This window comes from Muntiacus reevesi, chromosome 3 (assembly GCF_963930625.1).
Source record: "Muntiacus reevesi chromosome 3, mMunRee1.1, whole genome shotgun sequence".
Lineage (NCBI taxonomy): Eukaryota > Metazoa > Chordata > Mammalia > Artiodactyla > Cervidae > Muntiacus > Muntiacus reevesi.
The window spans coordinates 267,211,560-267,233,856 of NC_089251.1; the positions used below are offsets into that span (position 1 = coordinate 267,211,560).

Consider the following 22,297-nt stretch of genomic DNA (forward strand, 5'->3'; position numbering starts at 1 on the left):
ATGGGCATGCTTCTTCAAGTTTACTGATTTTAGAGCAGAGTTCAAACCATCTATCTGCCATTCTTGGTCCTCTTACACTCAAGCCAACCTCTACTCCTCTTCAACCTGGCCTGTGCTCCATCCAGGAAGGTGGGGACAGGAACGGGACAAGGATGCGGGAGGGGATGCCACAGGACAACCCTGAATATCTGGAGCCCCTAGCTTTCACAGGCTGCACCCCAACCCCCATCCAGAAGCATAATGGGCGCACCACCTCCGTTTCCCAGGCAGCACCTGTCTTCCTTTATAGCTTTCACTGCAAGGGCTCAAAACTAACTTGAATGTTTCTAAGTAAAATATAAAGATTGTAGTTTAACAACTAATCAAGGGTCACCACTCTGGGCTTGCTTCTTTAACTAATGTTTAGGGTCAATATCTTCCTATCAATTTGCACCCAGAACTCGGTCCCTAGGATATGAAAGGGAGCCCTAAGAGGAGCCCACCAGTCCCAGGGGACACCACAGCAATCCCATCTCCGGCAAACGCAGTTTCCGCGGTTCCAGGAGGAGAGCCCCTCCTCTGGCAGAGAGCCTCAGTCCTGGAGCCAGGACCACACACACTGAATCCAGTCCACCCTTAGCCAGAGAGCCTTCTCCTCTCTCCTATTTTACAGAACCCAAGGAGCTGCAGTTCGGAAAGCCAGACCTGTGCCATCTGGTCAAGAACGTTTGGAGAAGGGAAACAGCACATCAAGGGATCACATTCTATTCTCACCGTAAACACTCGATTTCTGAGTTGAGGACGCGCCTGGCACGAGGGGGGAGGGGGCCGACTAGGCTCAGCTGTAACAGAAGTGGTTAAAAGAAGGGACGAGGGTGGTGGGCGGTGGTGGTGGTAAATCAGAAGAAAACCCGATAAAACAGGGATTCGGAAGAGCGAAGCAATAGGAACCAAGGAAGCGGATGATGGAAACGAGCAATAGAAAAAGTGCAGGAGGAAAGGGCAGGCGGAGACACCGTCTCGAGGGGGATGGAGAGAAGGCGCTCTAGACGGACTGACGCGGGGAACGGAAGGGGTGCGGCGGCGCGAGGGGCGGCGGCACCCTTACCGGCGGTGGCCGAGCGCAGGCTCTCCAGGCTCCAGGAGCGGGACAGGGCGCCGCGCATGCCCCCGCTGCCGCCGCGGCCCCCGCACACCACGCCGCTGCTGTCCGAGTCGGAGCCCGGGGACAGCCCGGCGCTACTGCCGCCGCCGCTGCTGCTGCTCGTGCCGAGGTCCCCGCTCGTCTGCCCGCTCGACTCGCTCGGGCATTGCTGCGCTCTCGTGCAGGCGGGTCCCAGCTCCAGCCACAGGTTCGCGGGCGGCTGGGCCGCGGCGGCGCCGGGGCTGCCGGGCGACGGGGCCAGCGAGCCGGGGCCCGGACCGGGCGAGGGGCGTGCAGACGGTCGCGCGGCGTCCTCGGCCCCATCCCCGCCGCCGCACGGCCGCCGCTCCGGGCCAGCTGACATCATGGGGCTCCGCTAAGGAGGCTCCCGGCCGCCGCCAACCGCTGGGGCTCTGCGGCCGCGGCGGCGGGGACCCTCAGCGGGCGCGGGGCGCACGCGGCTCGGGCGAGGTCAGGTGTCCACCGGGTAAGACGCGGCTCAAGTGCTCGCCGCCCGTCCCTGGTCGCCGGGCGGGCGCTGAGCCGCGGCGCCGACCCCGGTGCGGGTCGCGGGCTCGGTCAGCACGCGCTCACGCAGGCGCGCACGCAGACTTGGGGCGGCCGCGGCGGCGGCGGCGGCGGGCGCGGCGCGCTGGGCCCCGGGCAGTTCTCGGTCCCCGCAGGGCCGTGCCCTGCCGCCGGCTTTCGCGCGCGTGTGTTAGGACTGGAGCATCCTTGGAAGGAGGTGTCCCAGACACCCCGCAACCATGGCGGTGAGGAGAGCTGGCGGGCGCTGGCTTTACCCCCTCTAGGATCCAACGCGTCCTTGCCCGTCTGGGGCAGGAGCGTAGGCAGAAGGCCACGCTCAGCCCTGCAAGCCGGGTCGGGGAGCGCGCTTGGTGGAGTCGCGTCCCTCCTCTCCCGGTCTGCCACGCTGAGGTGCGCGGGGAACGCTCGGCACTGACGCCCCTCGGGCCAGCGGGCCAGCAGGAGTGTGCCGGCGGTGCTCTGCCAGCAAAAGTAGAGTCACGGTCTACGCCAAAGAATTTGAAAAAGTGTCTGGGAAAGTCCAGAAACAGGTGCAAACGAAAATGGGTCACAAAGCACATGACATAGAGCCGAGAGCCCAGGATTCTAGGGTTTCTCGAATTTTGTTGTTGCGGAGGCGGGGACTGGAGAACGGAGCGTTTCCTCCGACGCTCCCACACACCCGTGAGCATTCTGTAGGGTCTTGGAGTGTGTCTAGAGGGAGGGTGAGTTACCTCCACTGCTCCAAACAAGCGTGACGATCAGTGAGAAGTGTGAGAAGACGTCCCAGTATCTACTGACAAGGGCTAAGCAGGGCTGCTGACAGCCCCCACTCCCAGGCTCACCACTCCTGCAGGCTCTAGGGAACTGGTTGTAAAGCAGCATAAGTATTAACGATGGTGAGGATGAAATGAGAGTCCTTGTCATGCCCTAGCATACTAGCTGGTGTAGGGTGAATGCTAGAAAAGTGGTCATTCTCTCTCCTTCCCTCCACTTGGGGTCGATTTCCTGTAGCCTATCTCCTTCCCTAAGCAATGTGTGTGCCTAGGTCTGTATCATAAGGGATCCTGCCTCTTCATAGATATCATCTCCTCTTCTTACAGGCCCTGGGTTATCTCTCCATTTGATACCCACCCTAACAACTCAGGGGGCTGGGACAATGGCATGGCAGCGTTTAGGTACAGAGTATAGAACTCTGCACAAACAGAAGGCAATACTAGTGTTTTGGAAGTTCAATTGGTGAGCATTGCAGGGCGACTCAGCTAAATCTGTACCTTGAAGGCCCCCTCCCCCCTTAACTTCTCTGGGAATCCTTGATCATTCCATATGCACACTTCCCACCCATGGCTCCATTCTTTGCCGTCCTTGGAAAGGGCAGCCCTCCTCTGACTCCCCCTTGCTCTTTAGTGCAGGCTTTCTGCAAGGAGAGTCACCATCTGTGTTCTTGTTTCGTTGTCCTGTTGAGGCCTGTGAACCTAGCCCTTGTGGGTAGGAAGAACTTCTGTGGGAGGGATGAGTCACAGATCAGGAGACACCCTCCCAGTCTGTCAGCAAATCTGTGGGTTCTCCCTCCAAAATAACTGTCCAAGGTGCCCGTTTCTTTTACTTTACTGCTACCACTACCACACTGTGTTTGGAAGACAGCTTCAGTTTGTTGACTTCCACACAACAGCCAGAGAGGGAGCTCTAAATTAAGATATAAATCATACCATGACCTGCTCCTGATTCAGATCCTTCAGAAGCTTCTCTCACAATCAGCGAGTCCAGCAAGACCCTGTGTATTCCCCACTCTATTCTCCACTTTCTGTCATCACTTCCTTTCCCTTGCTCTTTGCACTCCAGCCGTGGTGGCTTCCTTGCTGACTCTCTTTCCTGACTGAGGGCCTTTGCACTTATTGTTCAGGGAAGAGTAGAGTGTCTTCACTGAGTTCTGGTGTGCAAAAGGGATCCACATTTAAGACCACAGTGGTGATGGCAGCTGAAATTAAGGCTTACTACTTGAGGTTCCAGGAACATCAGGGGACAAAAGTTGGTGCAGTGAGATGTAGCTGCCCCGCCCCCACCATGGAAAATATTCCATTGTGTATATACCATATACATACTACTGCATCATGAAAAAGAATGAAATAATGCCATTTGTAGCAACATGGATGAATCTAGAGAATATCATACTAAATGAAGTAGGTCAGAAAGAGAAAGACAAATACTTATAGGTAGAATCTAAAATATAACACAAATGAACTTATTTACAAAACAGAAGCAGACGTAGAAAACAAACTTAACGGTTACCAAAGGGGAAAGGAATAAGTTAGGAGTCTGGGATTAATGGATACAAACCGCTGTATATAAAATAGAGAAACAACATCCTTTTACCACATAGCACAGAATACTCAATATCCTGTAATAAAATAATGGAAAACTTAAAAAACTAAAAAATATATAACTTTATTTTCATGGAATAATAAATACAGTTGCAAAAGAAGGAGTGAGAGAGTAGCAAGGAATATTAGTTCCATCCCATAGAAATTCTGTGAGAGTCAACTAAAAACTGTTAGAACGAGTGCATCTTTAAACGCCATACAAAAATAATCAAGTATAGGATAGATATTACAACAGACTCTTTATATCAGTTATGTAGTTTAACTCGGGTCTTTTATTTGTCTTTTACTTCATTTTTTTCAATTTAAGCAAGTATACTACATGATTTCCATGTGACTGTTATTCTAACACTTTATATACCTCCCTTTTAGCCATGGATTCTAGCTATTAATATCTCTCACATTACTACCTGTTAAAAAAGATCATAAAATATAATCCAAATCGCCTGTAAAAGGAGTAAAGAGTTCCTATATCAAGCAGAGTGGGATAACCTATTTTAATTGGTTTGCAGAAGCCTCCAAAAGCTTCAAAATTAAAAAGTAGCTTCATTAAATATTTATTGCAAAATGCTAATGAAAAATTAAAGACATAAGAGGTATGAGATGAATCTGGGCTCTTGGCAGTGAGAGCACAGAACCCTAACCACTGGACCACCAGGGAATTCCCAAGACTGATGTAATTTCTATTGCTCCCTCTATCCTCTTTTATTTGAGTGCTCATTCTGGTAATCCTTGTCTGTAGTGCCCAGTTGAGAGACGAAAGTAAAATTTCATGTCCTCTCCTGTCCAAATCCAGACATACTGGTTATTGATTGTCTCCCAGGGACAACTGTTATCTTCTTGTTCGTCATTATCCAAGTCTTCCTTTTGGCTATCCTTGGAAGTGGTGCTAAGATCTTGTAAGGATAATATCTTCTGCATTGTCTTTGAGAACACCTTTATATCTAATTCAAGCTACCAGAAATATTTAGTTTGTCCCAGCTGAAATCTGACAAGACATTTGAAAGGATTTAATAACTCTATGATCAGAAATTTGGCCAAAATGGAAGCCAAGGTTCACAGCCTGTCAGGACTTTTCTTAAGGCCTTTTCCCCTAAGTTAATTGTACAGAGAGGGAGAGAGAAAAAAATTCCAAAATAGGTGGATGGGTTATTAAATCCTTTCAAATGTCTTCTTAGGTTTCAGTTGAGACAAACAGTAAATATAAACCACAAACTTCAGAGAGGTAATTCTAATCTGGAGAATAAAAGAGGGGAAAGGTTATTTGAATTTAGAGAAATGAAAAATAATGTGTCTTCTCCACAAATATTAGCCAAGAAAGTTTTAGCTATCTGAAACAGATGAACTTATTCCAATTGTTCTTTTATAAATAGTGATTTTTACATCATCGTATCTGTCTTGTAACTAAAATTTTGAAACGAAGCTATGAGGTCTCTGTTTGCCTTTGTATGTTTCTCTGTTTGTATTAGGTTGGTGCAAAAGTAATTTCAGTTTTGCATTGTTGAACTTTGCCATTTGACATTGGGATACATTCCTAAATAAATGTGGCTATGTTATATATCATTTAAATGTACATTTCTTGATTTTTTTGCTAATAATTTATTATTTGTTGTTTATTTTATATTTATTTTAGACTATGGAACTGATTTTAGACAAAAAGCAAATTTGAGTGATTTTCTTATTTGAGTTCAATCATAAAGCAGCAGAGACAGCTTGCAACATCAACAATGCATTTGGCCCAGGAACTGCTAATGAACACACAGTGCAATGGTGGTTTAAGAAGTTTTGCAAAGGAATAGAGAGCCTTGATGATTGGAAATTGATAATGACCAACTGCAAGTCATCATTGAAGCTGATCCTCTTATAACTACACACGAAGTTGCTGAAGAACTCAGCATCGACCATTCTATGGTCATTTGGTATTTGAAGCAAATTGGAAAGGTGAAAAAGCTTGATGAGTGGATGCCTTATGTGTGCTAAGTTCCTACAGTTATGTCCAACTTTTTGCAACCCTATGGACTGTAGCCTGTCCATGGGATTTCCCAGGCAAGAATACTGGAGTGAGTTGCCATTTCCTCCTTCAGGGGATCTTCCCTGATCCAGGGATTGAACTCTCATCTATTATGTCTCCTGAATTGGCAGGTGGGTTGTTTTTGTTTTTGTTTTTTTTAACCACTACCACCACCTGGGAAATCTCACAAGCTGACTGCAAATCAAAAAATCTATCATTTTGAAATGTCATCTTCTCTTATTGTATGCAACAACAATGAACCATTTCTTAATCAGATTGTGACATGTGATGAAAAGTGGATTTTATACAACTGGCAATGACCAGCTCAGTGTTTGGACCGAGAAGACGCTCCAAAACACTTCCAAAAGCCAAACTTACACACACAAAAAAAGGTCATGGTCACTGTTTTGTTGTCTGCTGCTGGTCTGATTCGCTATACCTTTTTGAATCCCGATGAAACCATTACATCTGAGAAAAATGCTCAGCAAATCAATGAGATACACTGAAAACTGCAACATCTTTAGCTGGTGTTGTTCAATAGAAAGGGATCGATTCTTCTCCACGACAATGCCTGACCACATATCACACAACCAACACTTCAAAAATTGAACAAATGGGGCTTCGAAGTTTTGCCTTAGATGCCAAATTCACCTGATCTTACACCACTGACTGCCACTTCTTCAAGCATCTCAAAAACTTTGCAGGGAAAACACTTCCACAACCAGGAAGAGGCAGAAAATGCTTTCTAAGAGTTCATCAAAATTCGTAAAAGTTCATAAAAATCCAAAGCATAGATTTTTATGCTACAGGAATAAACAAATTTATTTCTCATTGGCAAAAATGTGTTGATTGTAATGGTTCCTATTTTGATTAATAAAGATGTGATTGAACCTAATTATAATGATTTGAAATTTATGGTCCAAAACTGCAATTATGTTTTCACCAACCTAATATATATGTGGTTGATGTGTGGTATTTCCTACCTCTGGATGATATTACTAAAATTAATCTGTAAAAGACCTCTATTTAACTGCTTTAAAAACAAATAAGCACTTACAAACAACCACAAATTAAGGGTTTGTTATTCTAAAAGCTCTGAGAATTATAAACGAACACAAATGCTTTTCAGGTTCATGAGATCTGAGAAAATTTCAGTATTAAAACTAGTTTAAGTTCATTGGCTTTGAGTCTGAGCAAACTCCAGTTCAGTTCACTTGCACGGTCGTGTCCAACTCTTTGCAACCCCATTGACTCAGCATGTCAGGCTTACCTGTCCATCACCAACTCCCAGAGTTTACTCAAACTCATGTCCATTGAGTCAGTGATGCCATCCAGCCATCTCATCCTGTGTCGTCCCCTTATCCTCCTGCCCGCAATCCCTCCCAACATCAGGGTCTTTTCAAATGAGTCAGTTCTTCACATCAGGTAGCCAAAGTTTTGGAGTTTCAGCTTCAGGATCAGTCTTTCCAATGAATATTCAGGACTGATTTCCTGGTTGGATCTCCTTGCAGTCCAAGAGACTCTCAAGAGTCTTCTCCAACACCACAGTTCAAAAGCATCAATTCTTCAGCATTCAGCTTTCTTTATAGTCCAACTCTCACATCCATCCATCACTACTGGAAAAACCATAGCTTTGGCTAGACAGACCTTTGTTGACAGAGACAAAGTAATGTCTCTGCTTTTTAATATGTTGTCTATGTTGGTCATGGCTTTCCTTCCAAGGAACAAGTGTCTTAATTTCATGACTGCAGTCACCATCTGCAGTGATTTTGGAGCCCCAAAAAGTAAAGTCTATCACTGTTTCCATTGCTTCCTGATCTATTTGCCATGAAGTGATGAGACTGGATGCCATGATCTTAGTTTTCTAAATGTTGAGTTTTAACCCAACTTTTTACTCTCCTCTTTCACTTTCATCAAAAGACTCTTTAGTTCTTCTTCACTCTCTGCCATAAAGGTGGTGTCATCTGAATATCTGATGTTACTGATATTTCTCCCAGCAATCTTGATTCTAGTTTGTGCTTCATCCAGCCCAGCATTTTGCATGATGTATTCTGCATATGAGTTAAATAAATAGGGTGACAATATAAAGCCTTTATGTACTCCTTTCCTGATTTGGAACCAGTCCATTGTTCCATGTCCAGTTCTAACTGTTGCTTCTTGACCTGCATACAGATTTCTCAGGATGCAGTTAAGGTGGTCTAGTATTCTCATGTCTTTAAGAATTTTCCAGCTTGTTGTAATCCACATAGTCAAAGGCTTTGGCGCAGTCAATATAGAAATAGATGTTTTGCTTAAATTCTCTTGCATTTTTGATGATCCAAGAGATATTGGCAACTTGATCTCTGGTTCCTCTGCCTTTTCTAAATCCAGCTTGAACATCTGGAAGTTCACAGTTCATCTACTGTTGGTGCCGTGCTTGGAGAATTTTGAGCATTACTTTGCTATTGTGTGAAATGAGTGCAACTGTGTGGTAGTTTGAGCATTCTTTGGCATCACCTTTCTTTGGGATTCAAATGAAAACTGACCTTTTCCAGTCCTGTGGCCACTGCTGAGTTTTCCAAATTTATGGGCATATTGAGTACAGCACTTTCACAGCATCATCTTTTAGGATTTGAAATAGCTTAACTGGAATTCCATCACCTCCACTAGCTTTGTTTGTAGTGATGCTTCCTATGGCCTAGTTGACTTTGGATTCCAGGATGTCTGGCTCTAGGTGAGTGATCATACCATCGTGGCTATCTGGGTCATGAAGATCTTGTTCTTGCTACCTCTTCTTAGTATCTTCTGCTTCTGTTAGGTCCATACCATTTCTGTCCTTTATTGTGCCCATCTTTGCATGAAATATTCCCTTGGTATCTCTAACTTCCTTGAAGAGTCTCTAGTCTTTCCCATTCTACTGTTTTCCTCTATTTCTTTGCATTGATCACTGAGGAAGTCTTTCTTATCTCTCCTTGCTATTTTTTGGAACTCTGCATTCAAATGGGTACATCTCTCCTTTTCTCTTTTGCCTTTTCCTTCCAGGTTTGCAAGATGGCAGAGTAGAAGGACGTGTGTTCATCTTCTCCTGCAAGAACTCCAAAATTACAACTTGCTACTGAACAACTGTTGACAGGAAAGATACTTCCACCAAAAAGATACCCACGTCCAAGGGCAAAGGAGAAGCCCCAGCAAGATGGTAGGAGGGGTGAAATTCAGTTTAAAATCAAACCCCATACCTGGCAGAAACACTCGAATGGCTCAAACAAAACCTTGTGCACACCAGAAGACCCCACAGAGACTGAACCAGTCCTGCCTTTGAATGTGTGAGTGTCTCCTGCAGTGGCACAGGTCAGCTGTGGTCTGCCACAGGGGTAGGGGCTCTGGGTGCAGCAGACCTGGGTGTGGCATAAACCCTCTTGGAGGAGGTCGCCATTAACCCCACCATAGAGCCACCAGAACTTACACAGGACTGAGGAAACAGACTCTTGGAGGGCACAGACAACACCTTGTGTGCACCAGGACCCAGGAGAAAGGAGCATTGACCCCACAGGAGACTGACCCAGACTTGCCTCTAAGTGTCTGGGAGTCTCTGGCAGAGGTGAGGGTCAGCAGTGGCCTGCTGCAGGGTCGGGGGCACTGAGTGCTGCAGTGTGCATAGGACCTTTTGAAGGAGGTCACCATTATCTTCATTATCTCCACCATAGTTTGGCCTTGGGTCAAACAACATGGAGGGAGCACAGCCCCACCCATCAATGGAAAATTGGATTTAAGATTTATGGAGCATGGCCCTGCCCATCAGAACAAGACCCGGTTTCCCCCTGAGTCAGTCTCTGCCCAATCAGGAAGCTTCCATAAGCCTCTTATCATTATCAATCAGAAGGCAGATAGAGTGAAAACCACAATCACAGAAAACTAACCAAACTGATCACATGGACCACAGCCTTGTCTAACTCGATGAAACTATGAGCCATGCCATGTAGGACCACCCAACACGGATGGGTCATGGTGGAGAGTTCTGACAAAACATGGTCTACTGGGGAACGGAATGGCAAACCACTTCAGTATTCTTGCCTTGAGAACCCCATGAACAGTATGAGAAGGCAAAAATATAGAACAATGAAAGATGAACTCCCCAGGTTGATAGGTGCCCAATATGCTACTGGAGAAGAGTGGAGAAATAACTCCAGAAAGAATGAAGAGACAGAGCCAAAGCAAAAACAAAACCCAGTTGTGGATGTGACCGGTGATGCAAGTAGTACAATGCTCTAAAAAACAGTATTGCATAGGAACCTGGAACATTAGGTCCATGAACCAAGGTAAATTGGAAGTGACCAAACAGGAGATGGAAAGAGACATTTTAGGAATTTAGGAATTTAGACATTTAGACATCGACATTTTAGGAATCAGTGAACTAAAATGGACTGGAATGGGTGAATTTAACTCGGATGACCATTATATCTACTCCTGTGGGCAAGAATCCTGTAGAAGAAATGGACAAGCCCTCATAGTCAACAAAAGAATCCGAAATGCAGTACTTGGATGCAATCTCACAAATGACAGAATGATCTCTATTCATTTCCAAGGCAAACCACTCACTATAACAATGATCCAAGTCTATGCCTCAACCAGTAATGCTGAAAAAGCTGAAGTTGAATGGTTCTATGAAGATGTACAAGACCTTCTAGAACTAACACTGAAAAAAGAAGTCCTTTTCATTATAGGGGACTGGAATGCAAAAGTAAGAAGTCAAGAAACACCTGGAGTAACAGGCAAATTTGGCCTTGGAGTACAAAATAAACTAGGGAAAATGCTAATAGTTTTGCCAAGAGAACGCACTGGTCATAGCAAACAGCCTCTTCCAACAATACTAGAGAAGACTCTACACATGGACATCACCAGATGGTCAACACCAAAATCAGACTGATTATACTCTTTGCAGCTGAAGATGGAGAAACTCTATACAGTCAGCAAAAACAAGACTGGGAGCTAACTGTGGCTCAGATCATGAACTCCTTATTGCCAAATTCAGACTTATATTGAAGAAAGTAGGAAAAACCACTAGACCATTCAGGTATGACCTAAATCAAATCCCTTATGATTATCAAGTGAAAGTGACAAATAGATTTAAGGGACTAGGTCTGATAGACAGAGTGCCTGAAACAATCTGTTCTTTTAACTTCTTTGTCTTACTCTCTTTCTATCTATAAAAACTTTCCAACTTGTCCAGTTCCTCAGAAACTCCTTTCTACTTGTCTGGTGGGATGCTATTCTGATTCATAAATTATTGCTGCTGTTCAGTTGCTAAGTTATGTCCAGCTCTTTCCAACCCCATGGACTGCAGCATGCCAGGCTTCCACATCCTTCACTATCTCCTAGTTTGCTTAAACTCATGTCCATTGAGTTGGTGATGCCATCCAACCATCCCAAACCTCCATCACCCCCTTCTCCTTCTGCCCTCAATCTTTCCCAGAATCTGGGTCTTTTCCAATGAGTCGGCTCTTTGCATCAGGTGGCCAAAGTTTGGAACTTCAGCTTCAGTTTGGTTTCCTTTAGGATTGACTGGTTTGAGCACCTTGCTGTCTGACAGGCTCTTGAGAGTCTTCTCCAGCACCACAATTTGAAAGCATCAGTTCTTTGGCACTCAGCTTTCTTTATGGTTCAGTTCTCACATCTATACGTTACTAGTGAAAAAACCAGTTTTGGTTATAGAGGCCTTTGTTAGCAAAGCGATGTCTCTGCTTTTTAATATGCTGTCTAGGTTTGTCATAGCTTTCCTTCCAAGGAGCAAGCATCTTTTAATTTCATGGCTGCAGTACCGTCCACAGTGATTTTGGAGCCCAAGAAAATAAAATCTGTCACTGTTTCCACTTTTTCCCCTTATACAAATTATTGAATAAAGGCAAATAGATCTTCAAATTTACTCAGTTGAAATTTGTTTTTTAAACACATGTTGCAGCAAATTGAGAATGTCAATAGATAAATAGCAATTATTTTTTGAAAATGGATATTCTAGAGTTGAAGAGTACAATAACTAAAATTAAAAATTCACCAGAGGGTCTCAATAGTAGATTTGAATCACAGAAAAAAGAAGTAGCATACTTGAAGAGATAAATAGAGATTATGCAAACTGAAGAACAGAAAGAAAAAAGAGTGAAAAAAGTGAACAGAGTCTCAGAGAAATAAGGACTAGCCCTAGCACTGTCACTGTTAGGTGGAAGGATTTCTTAAAGGTGGGGACCAGGCAGGGTGCTCCTTTCCCAGCCATGAGTAGATAATGGGAGTACCAGAAAGAGAAGAGAGAGAAAGGAGAAAAAAAACTCAAAGAAATAATAGTTGAAAGCTTCCGAAATTTACTGAGAAACAAAAAACAAACGTGTCTAGGAAGCACAACAAATTCTAAGTGGGATAAATGGAAACACACCCCCAAACAGACACATCATCCTAAATATGCTGAAAGCAAAAGACAAGGAGAAAAATCTTGAAGACAGCAAGAGAAAAATGATATATAACTTACAAGGGAAACCCAGAAAGATTAGCAGCTGACTTCCCAGCAGAAACTGTGGGGGCCAGAGGCAGTGCGATAATAATAAAATTACTAAGAGAAAAAAAAAAAAAAAAAGCCTTTCAATCAAAAGTTCTATATCCAGCAAAGATTTCTTTCAAAAACAAATGCAAATAGACTTTCTCAGATAAACTCTGAGAAAATTTGTTTTAGGAGACCCAACTTACAAGAAATACCTAAGTTCTTCAGACTGAAAATAAGTTACCCTAGATGGTAATTCAAATGCACATGAGCAAAAACAGAGTATTTGTAAAAGATACTGTAAGTTATTTTCCCCCTTTTTTTCTTTAACTGATTTAAAAAGTGACTGTATAAAATAATATGTATCTAAAGTATTGTTCCTCCTACAACAAATAGAAATGTAATAAATGTAGATTATATCTGCTAATATTAGCATAAAGAAGGTATGTGGGAACAAAGCTGTAATAGCTAGGAAAATAATGACAGATGGTAGAGTAATAATTTTAACAATGCATTGTTGGGTTTGTAACATTAATAGATATAATATGTGTAACAATAATTCCACAAAGAGGAGAAAAGGAGTAGAGCTATATAGGACAATATTTAATTATCTTAATGGATTAAGCTAATATACATCTGAAGTTTATTCTAATAAAGCTGGAGGGGCTGTGTTGACATCAGATAAAATAGACTTTAAAACAAAAGATGCTGGAGACAAAGAAGGGCATTTTATTACAATAAGAGAGTTAATCCATCAAGAAGATATAAGTATAAATATATATACACCTACCTAAGATCAGAGCACTAACATACATAAGGGAAAACTGACAGAAATGAAGGGAGAAATAGATAATTCAATAAAAAGAGTTGGAGATATACACCCAACTTTCATTGATGGATAGAGCAACTATACAGGAGATCAAGGAAAGAGACTTGAACTACACCATAAACCATTTAAGCATAATAATCATACTTAGAACACACCACCCAACAATAATAGAGTACACTTTATTCTTAGGTGCCCTTGAAACATTCTCCAAACAAACTTCTCCAAATTTTAAAAAATGGAAATAGTACAAAATGCTTTCTCTGACCACATGGAATGAAATTAGAAATCAGAAATAAGGGAAATTTGAGAAACTCACAAATATGTAGAAATTAAATAACACATTCCTAAATAATTAATGGGTCCAAGAAGAAATTAAAATAAAATCAGAAAATACTTTGAGATAAATGAAAATAAAGAAAAAATAGGCCAAAGTTATGAAGACAGCTAAAGCAGTGCTCAGAGGGAAGTTTATAGCTGCAAATACCTATATTAAGAAAGAAGAAAAATCTTAAATCAACAACTGGATCTGCATCTAATGACACTGGAAAAAGAAGTGCAAAACTAAATCTAAAACAAACTAAACCTAAACCTAAAACAAGCAGAAGGAAAAAAGCAATGTGGATTAGAGACACAATGGAGAACAGAAATATTGAGAAACAGAAATAAAGACAAGAGAAAAAACAGAAAAATAAAAGAAACCCAACGCAGGTTTTTAAGGAAGAGGAAAAAAGTTGACAGACCTTTAGCTGGTTTGACCAAGAGAAGGAAGATGACTCACTACTATAATCAGAAGTGAAAAAAGGAACATTACTTCTGACCTTGCAGAAATAAAATAATTATAAAAGAAGACCATGAACATTGATGTACACCAACCAGTTAGATGACTTAGGTGAAATATACAAATTCCTAAAAAGACACAAGATGCCAAAACTTATTCAAGAAAAATAGACAATCTGATTAGCTCTATAACAAATGAAGGGATTGAACCAGTAATAAGACTGCCTACAAAGAAAAGCCCACACCTCCAAGTGGCTTCACCCTTGAATTCTACCAAACATTGAAAAAAGAATTAATACCAGTTCTTCACAAACTATTGAAGAAGATTGAGGGAAGATTCCTCAACTTATTTTATGAGGTCCAAACCAAACAAAGACATTAAAAGAAAAGAAAGTTACAGATCAATATCTTTTATGAATATGGACACAAAAATCTTCAACAAAATACTAGCAAACCAAATTCAGCAAACTATAATGAGAATGACATGTCTTGACCAAGTGAGATTAATCTCAGAAATGCAGTGGTGGTTTAACATCTGAAAATTAATGTAATATACCATATCAACAGAATTAAAAACAAAAAGTGCATGATTATCTCAACAGAAGGGTAAATGTTTAAAAAAAATCCAACACTATCTCATGATAAAAAACTTGACATACTAGGAATATGGAAACTTTATTTACTCAACAAAGGGCATCTATGAAAAACCTATAGCTAACATCTTATTTAAGGGTGAAGATGGGATGCTTTACCCTAAAATCAGGAAAAAAACAAGGATATCTATTCTTGCCACTTTTATTCAACTGTACTGTGCTGCAGGTTCTAATCAAGGCAATTAGGCAAGAAAAAAGCCATTCAGATGGGAAATGAAGAAATAAAACTGTCTCTGCTTATAGATAACATGATCTTGTATGTAGAAAATCCTGAGGAATCCATTAAAAATCTAGAACAAATAAAGAGATTCAGCAAGGTTGCAGGATATAAGATCAATATACAAAAGTCAATTGTATTTTTATGCACTTTTAGTGACCGTTCTGAAAATGAAATTAAGAAGATAGTTTCATTCTCAAAGCATCAAAAATTATATAAAATACTTAGGAATGAATTTTCAAAGGAAGTACAAACTTGCATTCCGAAAATGACACACTGTCATTGAAAGAAACAAAAGATATAAATAAATGAGGAAAAATCATATGTTAATGGATCAGAAAACTCAACACTGTTAAGATGACAATGCTCCCCAAACTCATTTACAGATTCAGTGCAATCCTCATCAGAATCCCAAATAATATCTTTGCAGAAGTTGATAACCTGATTCTAAACATCGAGAACTTCCAGATGTTCAAGCTGGATTTAGAAAAGGCAGAGGAACAGAGATCAAATTGCCAACATCTGTTGGATCATAGAAAAAGCAAGAGAGTTCCAGGAAAACACCTATTTCTGCTTTATTGACTACACCAAAGCCTTTGACTGTGTGGATTACAACAAACTGTGGAAAATTCTTCAAGAGATGGGAATGCCAGACCACCTTATCTACCTCCTGAAAAATCTGTATGCAGGTCAAGAGGCAACAGTTACAACCAGACATGGAAAAATGGACTGGTTCCAAATCAGGAAAGGAGTACGTCAAGGCTGTATACTGTCACACTGTTTATTTAACTTCTATGCAGAGTAAGTACATCATGAGAAATTCTGAGCTGGATGTAGCACAAGCTGGAATCAAGATTGCTGGGAGAAGTATCAATAACCTCAGATATGCAGATGACACTACCCTTATGGCAGAAAGCGAAGAGGAACTGAAGAGCCTCTTGATGGAAGTGAAAGAGGAGAGTGAAAAAGCTGGCTTAAAAGTCAATATTCAAAAAACTAAGATCATGGCATCTGGTTCCATCACTTCATGGCAAATAGATGAGGAAACACTGGAAACAGTGAGAAACTATTTTCCTGGGCTCCAGAATCACTGCAGATGGTGACTGCAAGCATGAAATTAAAAGATGCTTGCTCCTTGGAAGAAAAGCTCTGACCAATCTAGACAACATATTAAAAAGCAGAGACATTATTTTGCTGACAAAGGTCCGTCTAGTCAAAGCTATGGTTTTTTCAGTAATCATGTAAAGATGTGAGTGTTGGACCATAAAGACAGCTGAGTCCCAAAGGATTGATGCTTTTGAACTGTGGTGTTGGAGAAGACTCTTGAGAGTCCCTTGGACTGCAAGGAGATCAAACCAGTCAGTCCTAAAGGAAATCAGTCCTGAATATTCATTGAAAGGGCTGATGCTAAAGCTGAAACTCCAAAATGTTGGCCACCTGTTATGAAGAACTGACTCATTGGAAAAGACCCTGGTGCTTGGAAAGATTGAAGGCGGGAGGAGAGGGGAGCGACAGAGGATGAGATGGTTGGATGGCATCACTAACTCGATAGACATGAGTTTGAGCAAGCTCTGGGAGTTGGTGATGCAGGAAGCCTAGAGTGCTGTAGTCCATAGGGTCACAAAGAGTCAGACACGACTGAGAGACTGAACTGATTCTAAAAGTCACATGGAACTGGAAGGGACTCAAAAGAGCCAAGATGTTCCTGAAAAAGAAGGGGAAAGTAGAGAGATTCCACTTCCTGATTTCAAACCTTACTACAAAGTAATATAAACAAGACAGTGTGGTTACTAGTACAAGAATGGACATAGATCATGGAATACAATTGACAGTCCAGGAGTAAATCCATACATCTATGATCAACTACAGGCGCCATGACCATTCAAAGTGGAAAATAGTCTTTTCAACAAATGTTCTGTGGGTGCAGAGGGCTTTACGTGATGCTGTATGCATCATGTTGGGGCTCACAGAATCATATCTGAACCTGCTGATTGCACTCAGAAAGTAGTGGGTGTAGTAGACTTTATCCTGGGAACCTGCCTGTGGGGCAGAGGGTGGCATGCTCTCACATGCTAATTCTTGACTACTCTATGAAACATAGCTAAGTTCTGAAAAGAGGCAAAGATCTTGCTGGGACTGCTTAAAGCTCCCCCACCCCGGGTGATGGAACCTGTGATACACATTATAGGAAAATTTCTTGCTTCAGCTGTGCTTGAAGGATTTTAAGAGGAACCTATAACAATCTCTGAAAGGGTGTCTCCAGTGCTACTTGGCAACCAGCCATTGTTGGGGAAAAGCTGATGTCTATAAAGACAAGCAAATAGAGAAATTTCACCTATAAAAAAGTCACCAGTTAAAAGAAAAGTATATGAACTTGGAAATGGATTTATAAATCAACAGAAAATTTTACAAAATTCCCAACTTTCTGTTTTTAAGAAGCTTCAAGAGGACATTGGAAAGATTGCATGGAGATTAAAAACATCACTGAATCACAAACATTCATGGAGGCAATGAACAGTAGGTGAGGTAAACCAACAAAACAAGGTTGAAGATAAAACTGAGATATTCTCTCAGAACCGAGAGGAAAAGGATAAAACAATAAAAATAATGAGATTCTAGGATAGAATCTGGGGTAGAAAGAAATCACAGAAGTTTGGAATAGAAAAGTTGGAGTAGAAGAAATAATTGAAGAAATGAAAGCTTTCCTAAGCTAAACATTTACAGAGACCCAAGCTGCCCCTCATATTAATCTGGTGAATACAGGATTTATACTCTTTTTTATGTAAAAAGAAGTATGAAATAGAGAAATGGAGGGGTGTGCCCAATTTCTCACCGCTGTATGACAGACAGCTAAAGCCAGAGCCCTGACTTCTGACATTCAGAGCAGTGTCCTTGGCATGGCTATGCTGTGAGACTTGTCACTGAGGCTTTTAAAAATCTCTTATTCTGCAATAAATTCATCTGCTAATTAATTCAAATGAGGTCCCCAAATAATAGGAATATGATTATTAAGCATGAATTTGTAAAAATGTTCTAATTTCAAGAGCCAAAATGAGGATTATCCCAGGAAAAATGCCATGCTTACCTGTCACTGTCCCTTCCATAAGCCCCTAAACTGTTCCAAGACTGAATGAAGAGTTTATGTTAGAATTATCTTTTTCTTTGAAAGGATTCTTTCAGCAGCTGTCAAGTCAGTTTTCATGACTTTGTTTATGGTGAATTTGAGATTATAACCTTATCTGGGGAAGAATAAAAGTCCACAGTGCAATGCAGCATAAGCTCAGACTTTGGTAATGGGAAACAATCATGGTAGCTAAACTGAGTAGCCAGCTCCTGCAGGACCAGCACCCAGCAAGCACTTAGTCAGATCCAGAGGTCAGGTCTCAGGTCTGCATCAGAGCAGACTCATCAGCACAGCACAGAACATGCTCTAACAATCAGGACTCACTCACTGCTCTGCCACATCATCTTTTGCTAATCTCACTGACTTTTACAGGTCTTAACTCCAATAGGATCAAACTACAGACATCCTTGAATACCTGCCCTGTCCCCATCCCCAAGTCTAGAAAAGTACATGTTTGATATGTATAGCCATTTTGTTTCTCCAAACCTGTCTAAGGCTTTTACTCTTATTTATCCTTTTTAAGCACCATATTTGGGCTTCCCAGGTGGCACTAGTGGTAAAGAACCTGCCTGCCAATGCAGCAGACATAAGAGATGCAGGTTTGATCCCTGTGTCAGAAAAATACCCTGGAGGAGGGCATGACAACCCACTCCAGTATTCTTGCCTGGAGAACCCCATGAACAGAGGAGCCTGGCAGGCTACATCCATAGGGTCACATTGAGTCGGACATGACTGAAGCGACTTAGCACGCACGCACCATGTTTGGCCTCTTCCTTCAGTCAGCTGGATGTCTCTAAACCATAAGATTGCCATCTAATGTAATCTGTACCTGAGATCTAATATCTGTCCTTGTACTCAGAGCTTTGAGCATTTTCATCATGTCCAGCTGTTCCTGGGTTCAGTTCAGGAATGGTGGTGGCTGTACATGAAGAGGCTGCATCCCGGCTCTCAGTTCAGTTCAGCTCAGTTGCTCAGTCATGTCCGACTCTCTGCGACCCCATGAATTGCAGCACACGAGGCCTCCCTGTCCATCACCAACTCCTGGCTCTCACTGGGGCCCAGTTTCCTTCTGGCACAAAAATCAGCCCTTTTATGGACAAATATGTGATATGATGATATGATGCTTTTGCCAGTTTTTGGGAAAGGGCAGTTGGTAAAGAATATGCCAACAATGCAGGAGACCTAGGTTCTGTTCTTGGGTTGGGAAGATCCCCTGGAGAAGGGCATGGCAACCCACTCCAGTATTCTTGCCTGGAGAATTCCATGGACAGAGGAGCCTGGCAGGCTACAGTCCATGGGGTTGCAAAGAGTTGGACATGACCGAGCGACTTTCACTTCACTTGGGAAAAGGACTCAGAAAGACTGCCATAAAACTCAAGAGCCTTGTCCCTGAGAAGGAGAAATACCCAAGCCTTGTCAGTGGACTAGATAACTCTGTCTGTAATTATTTCTTCTGTAAGTTATACTCTATTATAAGTGTCAAGGGATGGTCAGTAGTTCTGCTCAAAATAAATGAATGGAGCCAGGTCTAGGAATTCAATAATGGAATCTCCCTCAAGCCAAGAATTCCTTTATCTGGGTACTAGGAACCTCTTCCTAATTGAAAGTGTTAAAGACAGTGATCTATTTCTCACACTCAAGTTACTTCTTCCAGACAAGTAAATGCAACTGTCAACAATATGATCTCATGTCTTGCTCTTGTTGTCAGGACACTGGAGTGTGAAAAAAAAAGACAGTCATGTAACTCACCAATGTCAGGTGTGGGCTCTGGCCAGCCCATGTGGTTCAATCCTGTTGGGGCACTCTGTGAGAATGGATGGCTTCTTCCAGGGAGATTCAAAGACTCTGGAGAGGCAATGATCATCTTCCTCCAACACTGGGAGAAAAGGAAAAGAGGCAGAGAGTAAATGAAGAAAAGAGATAACATGCTGTCATTGACACATAGTGATTTTCCTAATTGCCCAGGACTTTGCTGTGAGCAGAGCAAGCAGCCAAAATGCACACAGCTCTGGAACGTGCCATTCACTTCAAAATCCATGAAAAAAGAAAAGTTTCTCTTGGAATCAGTAGTCTGCAATCTGTACAGCCATATGTAACAACCATGGCAGAATAGGTTGTCATTCAACAATGTGAAATGAGGACTGTCAGCAGGTCTCCAAACCCCAAATTATGCCAGCTGGTCAGCCCACACAGCCTGACATTTCTCCAAAGCAAGACATTGTTTTAGCTATATTCGTGCAGGATTGCTTAATTAAAATGCAATCCAGTGAAGTCTCTGACACCTCATAGATCTACCCTTCAGACAGTAAGGACCAGTGTTGCTTGGGGGCTTGGTACGGCAAGAATATTGTCCCTTTCTTTATCATTCCATTATCCAGAAATAAACTTGGTCCCTCCAGATTTTGTCTACTTTATAAAGTTATCAAATTTTTTTAAAATTTTAGTATTAATCAAACAAATGTTCCATTTTCTTTTGTATTCCACACAAAGTAAGCAAACAGTGCTTAGAAAATTCTCTTAGTGATTTATGGAAACATAAATATAGAAACAAGGATTAGGGAGTGTAATACTTCATTCCATCTCCTCATTTTGAATGCAACTAAAAACCTTGGGAGGACGTATAAGTCAGTTTCCCAAGGGCTATAAATAAATATTAGCTTATGGTTTGGAGTACAAAGCCAGTATTTGAAACTATGTTAATCCTGTTGTGAGTTACCTTTTTTTGTTTGTGGTTCTTGATCTCAAAAGCAGCTTAAGACTGAGTATGGACCAAACATACTCCAAAAAGTCTTCTCTAGTCTGAAGAAAGGGGAGAGACCCTGAGGATATGAATAAATGGGCGAATCCTCTATGTTATCATTTACTTCCATCCTAGACTCCCAGGAAATCCTGTTATATCAGTATGTATGGCAGTGATGGCCAGGAGGGCCCCTAAAACTCTGAGGAAGGGGACTCTTTATGACCAGGAGAAATGCAGCCCCAAAAGCATATGGGAAGAAGCCCTATTCCTTTTTTCCCTCTCTGTCCTCCTGCCACTTGGCTCCAGAGGCAGACAGAGTTACAGGAAGCATAAGGCAGAGTGGGAAAACGAAAGTCTAGCTTTATAGCAAAAAGTTTAGGCAAACGGGGACTCCCGGAAGCCAAGACATGTCTGGAAGAATACACAAAGGAAAAAGATCAAGAAATGATACCATAAAGTTGTTTATGAACTCCCGGACTTACTGCCAAACTGTCCTTGTATGGATCTAACAATGAACGGAGGTTCGTGACATTGTATGGGAAACATGGATCAAGACCATCCCCATGGAAAAGAAATGCAAAAAAGCAAAATGGTTGTCTGAGGAGGCCTTACAAATAGCTGTGAAGAGAAGCTAAAAGCAAAGGAGAAAAGGAAAGATATTCCCATTTGAAGGCAGAGTTCCAAAGAACAAGAAGGAGAGATAAGAAAGCCTTCCTCAGCGATCAATGCAAAGAAATAGAGGAAAACAACAGAATCGGAAAGACTAGAGATCTCTTCAAGAAAATTAGAGATACCAAGGGGACATTTCTTGCAAAAATGGGCTCAATAAAGGACAGAAATGGTATGGACCAACAGAAGCAGAGGATATTAAGAAGAGGTGGCAAGAATATACAGAAGAACTGTACAAAAAAGATCTTCATGACCCAGATAATCACAAGGTGAGATCACTCACCTAGAGCCAGACATCCTGGAATGTGAAGTCAAGTGGGCCTTAGAAAGCATCACTATAAACAAAGCTAGTGGATGTGATAGAATTCCAGTTGAGCTATTTCAAATACTGAAAGATGATGCTGTGAAAGTGCTGCACTCAATATGCCCATAAATTTGGAAAACTCAGAATGGCCACAGGACTGGAAAAGGTCAGTTTTCATTCCAATCCCTAAGAAAGGCAATCCCAAAGAATGCCCAAACTACAGCACAATTGCACTCATCTCACACTCTAGTAAAGTAATGCTCAAAATTTTCCAAGCCAGGCTTCAGCAATATGTGAACCGAGAACTTCCAGATGTTCAAGCTGGTTTTAGAAAAGGCAGAGGAACCACAGATCAAATTGCCAATATCAGCTGGATCATCGAAAAAGCAAGAGAGTTCCAGAAAAACATCTATTCCTTCTTTATTGACTATGCCAAAGCCTT

At 42.0% G+C, this 22,297-nt stretch overlaps 1 protein-coding gene across 1 annotated transcript in view; it reads right to left on the minus strand.

The window, feature by feature from the left end:
• Positions 1-1,702: 1,702 nt before the first annotated feature.
• LOC136164252 (uncharacterized) overlaps positions 1,703-22,297 on the minus strand; it is a 64,706-nt gene continuing 44,111 nt past the window's right edge. Inside the window, exon 4 of the mRNA XM_065929004.1 lies at positions 1,703-2,131. Coding sequence (XP_065785076.1) covers positions 1,703-2,131 — 429 coding nt within the window. The remainder of the gene's footprint in view (positions 2,132-22,297) is intronic.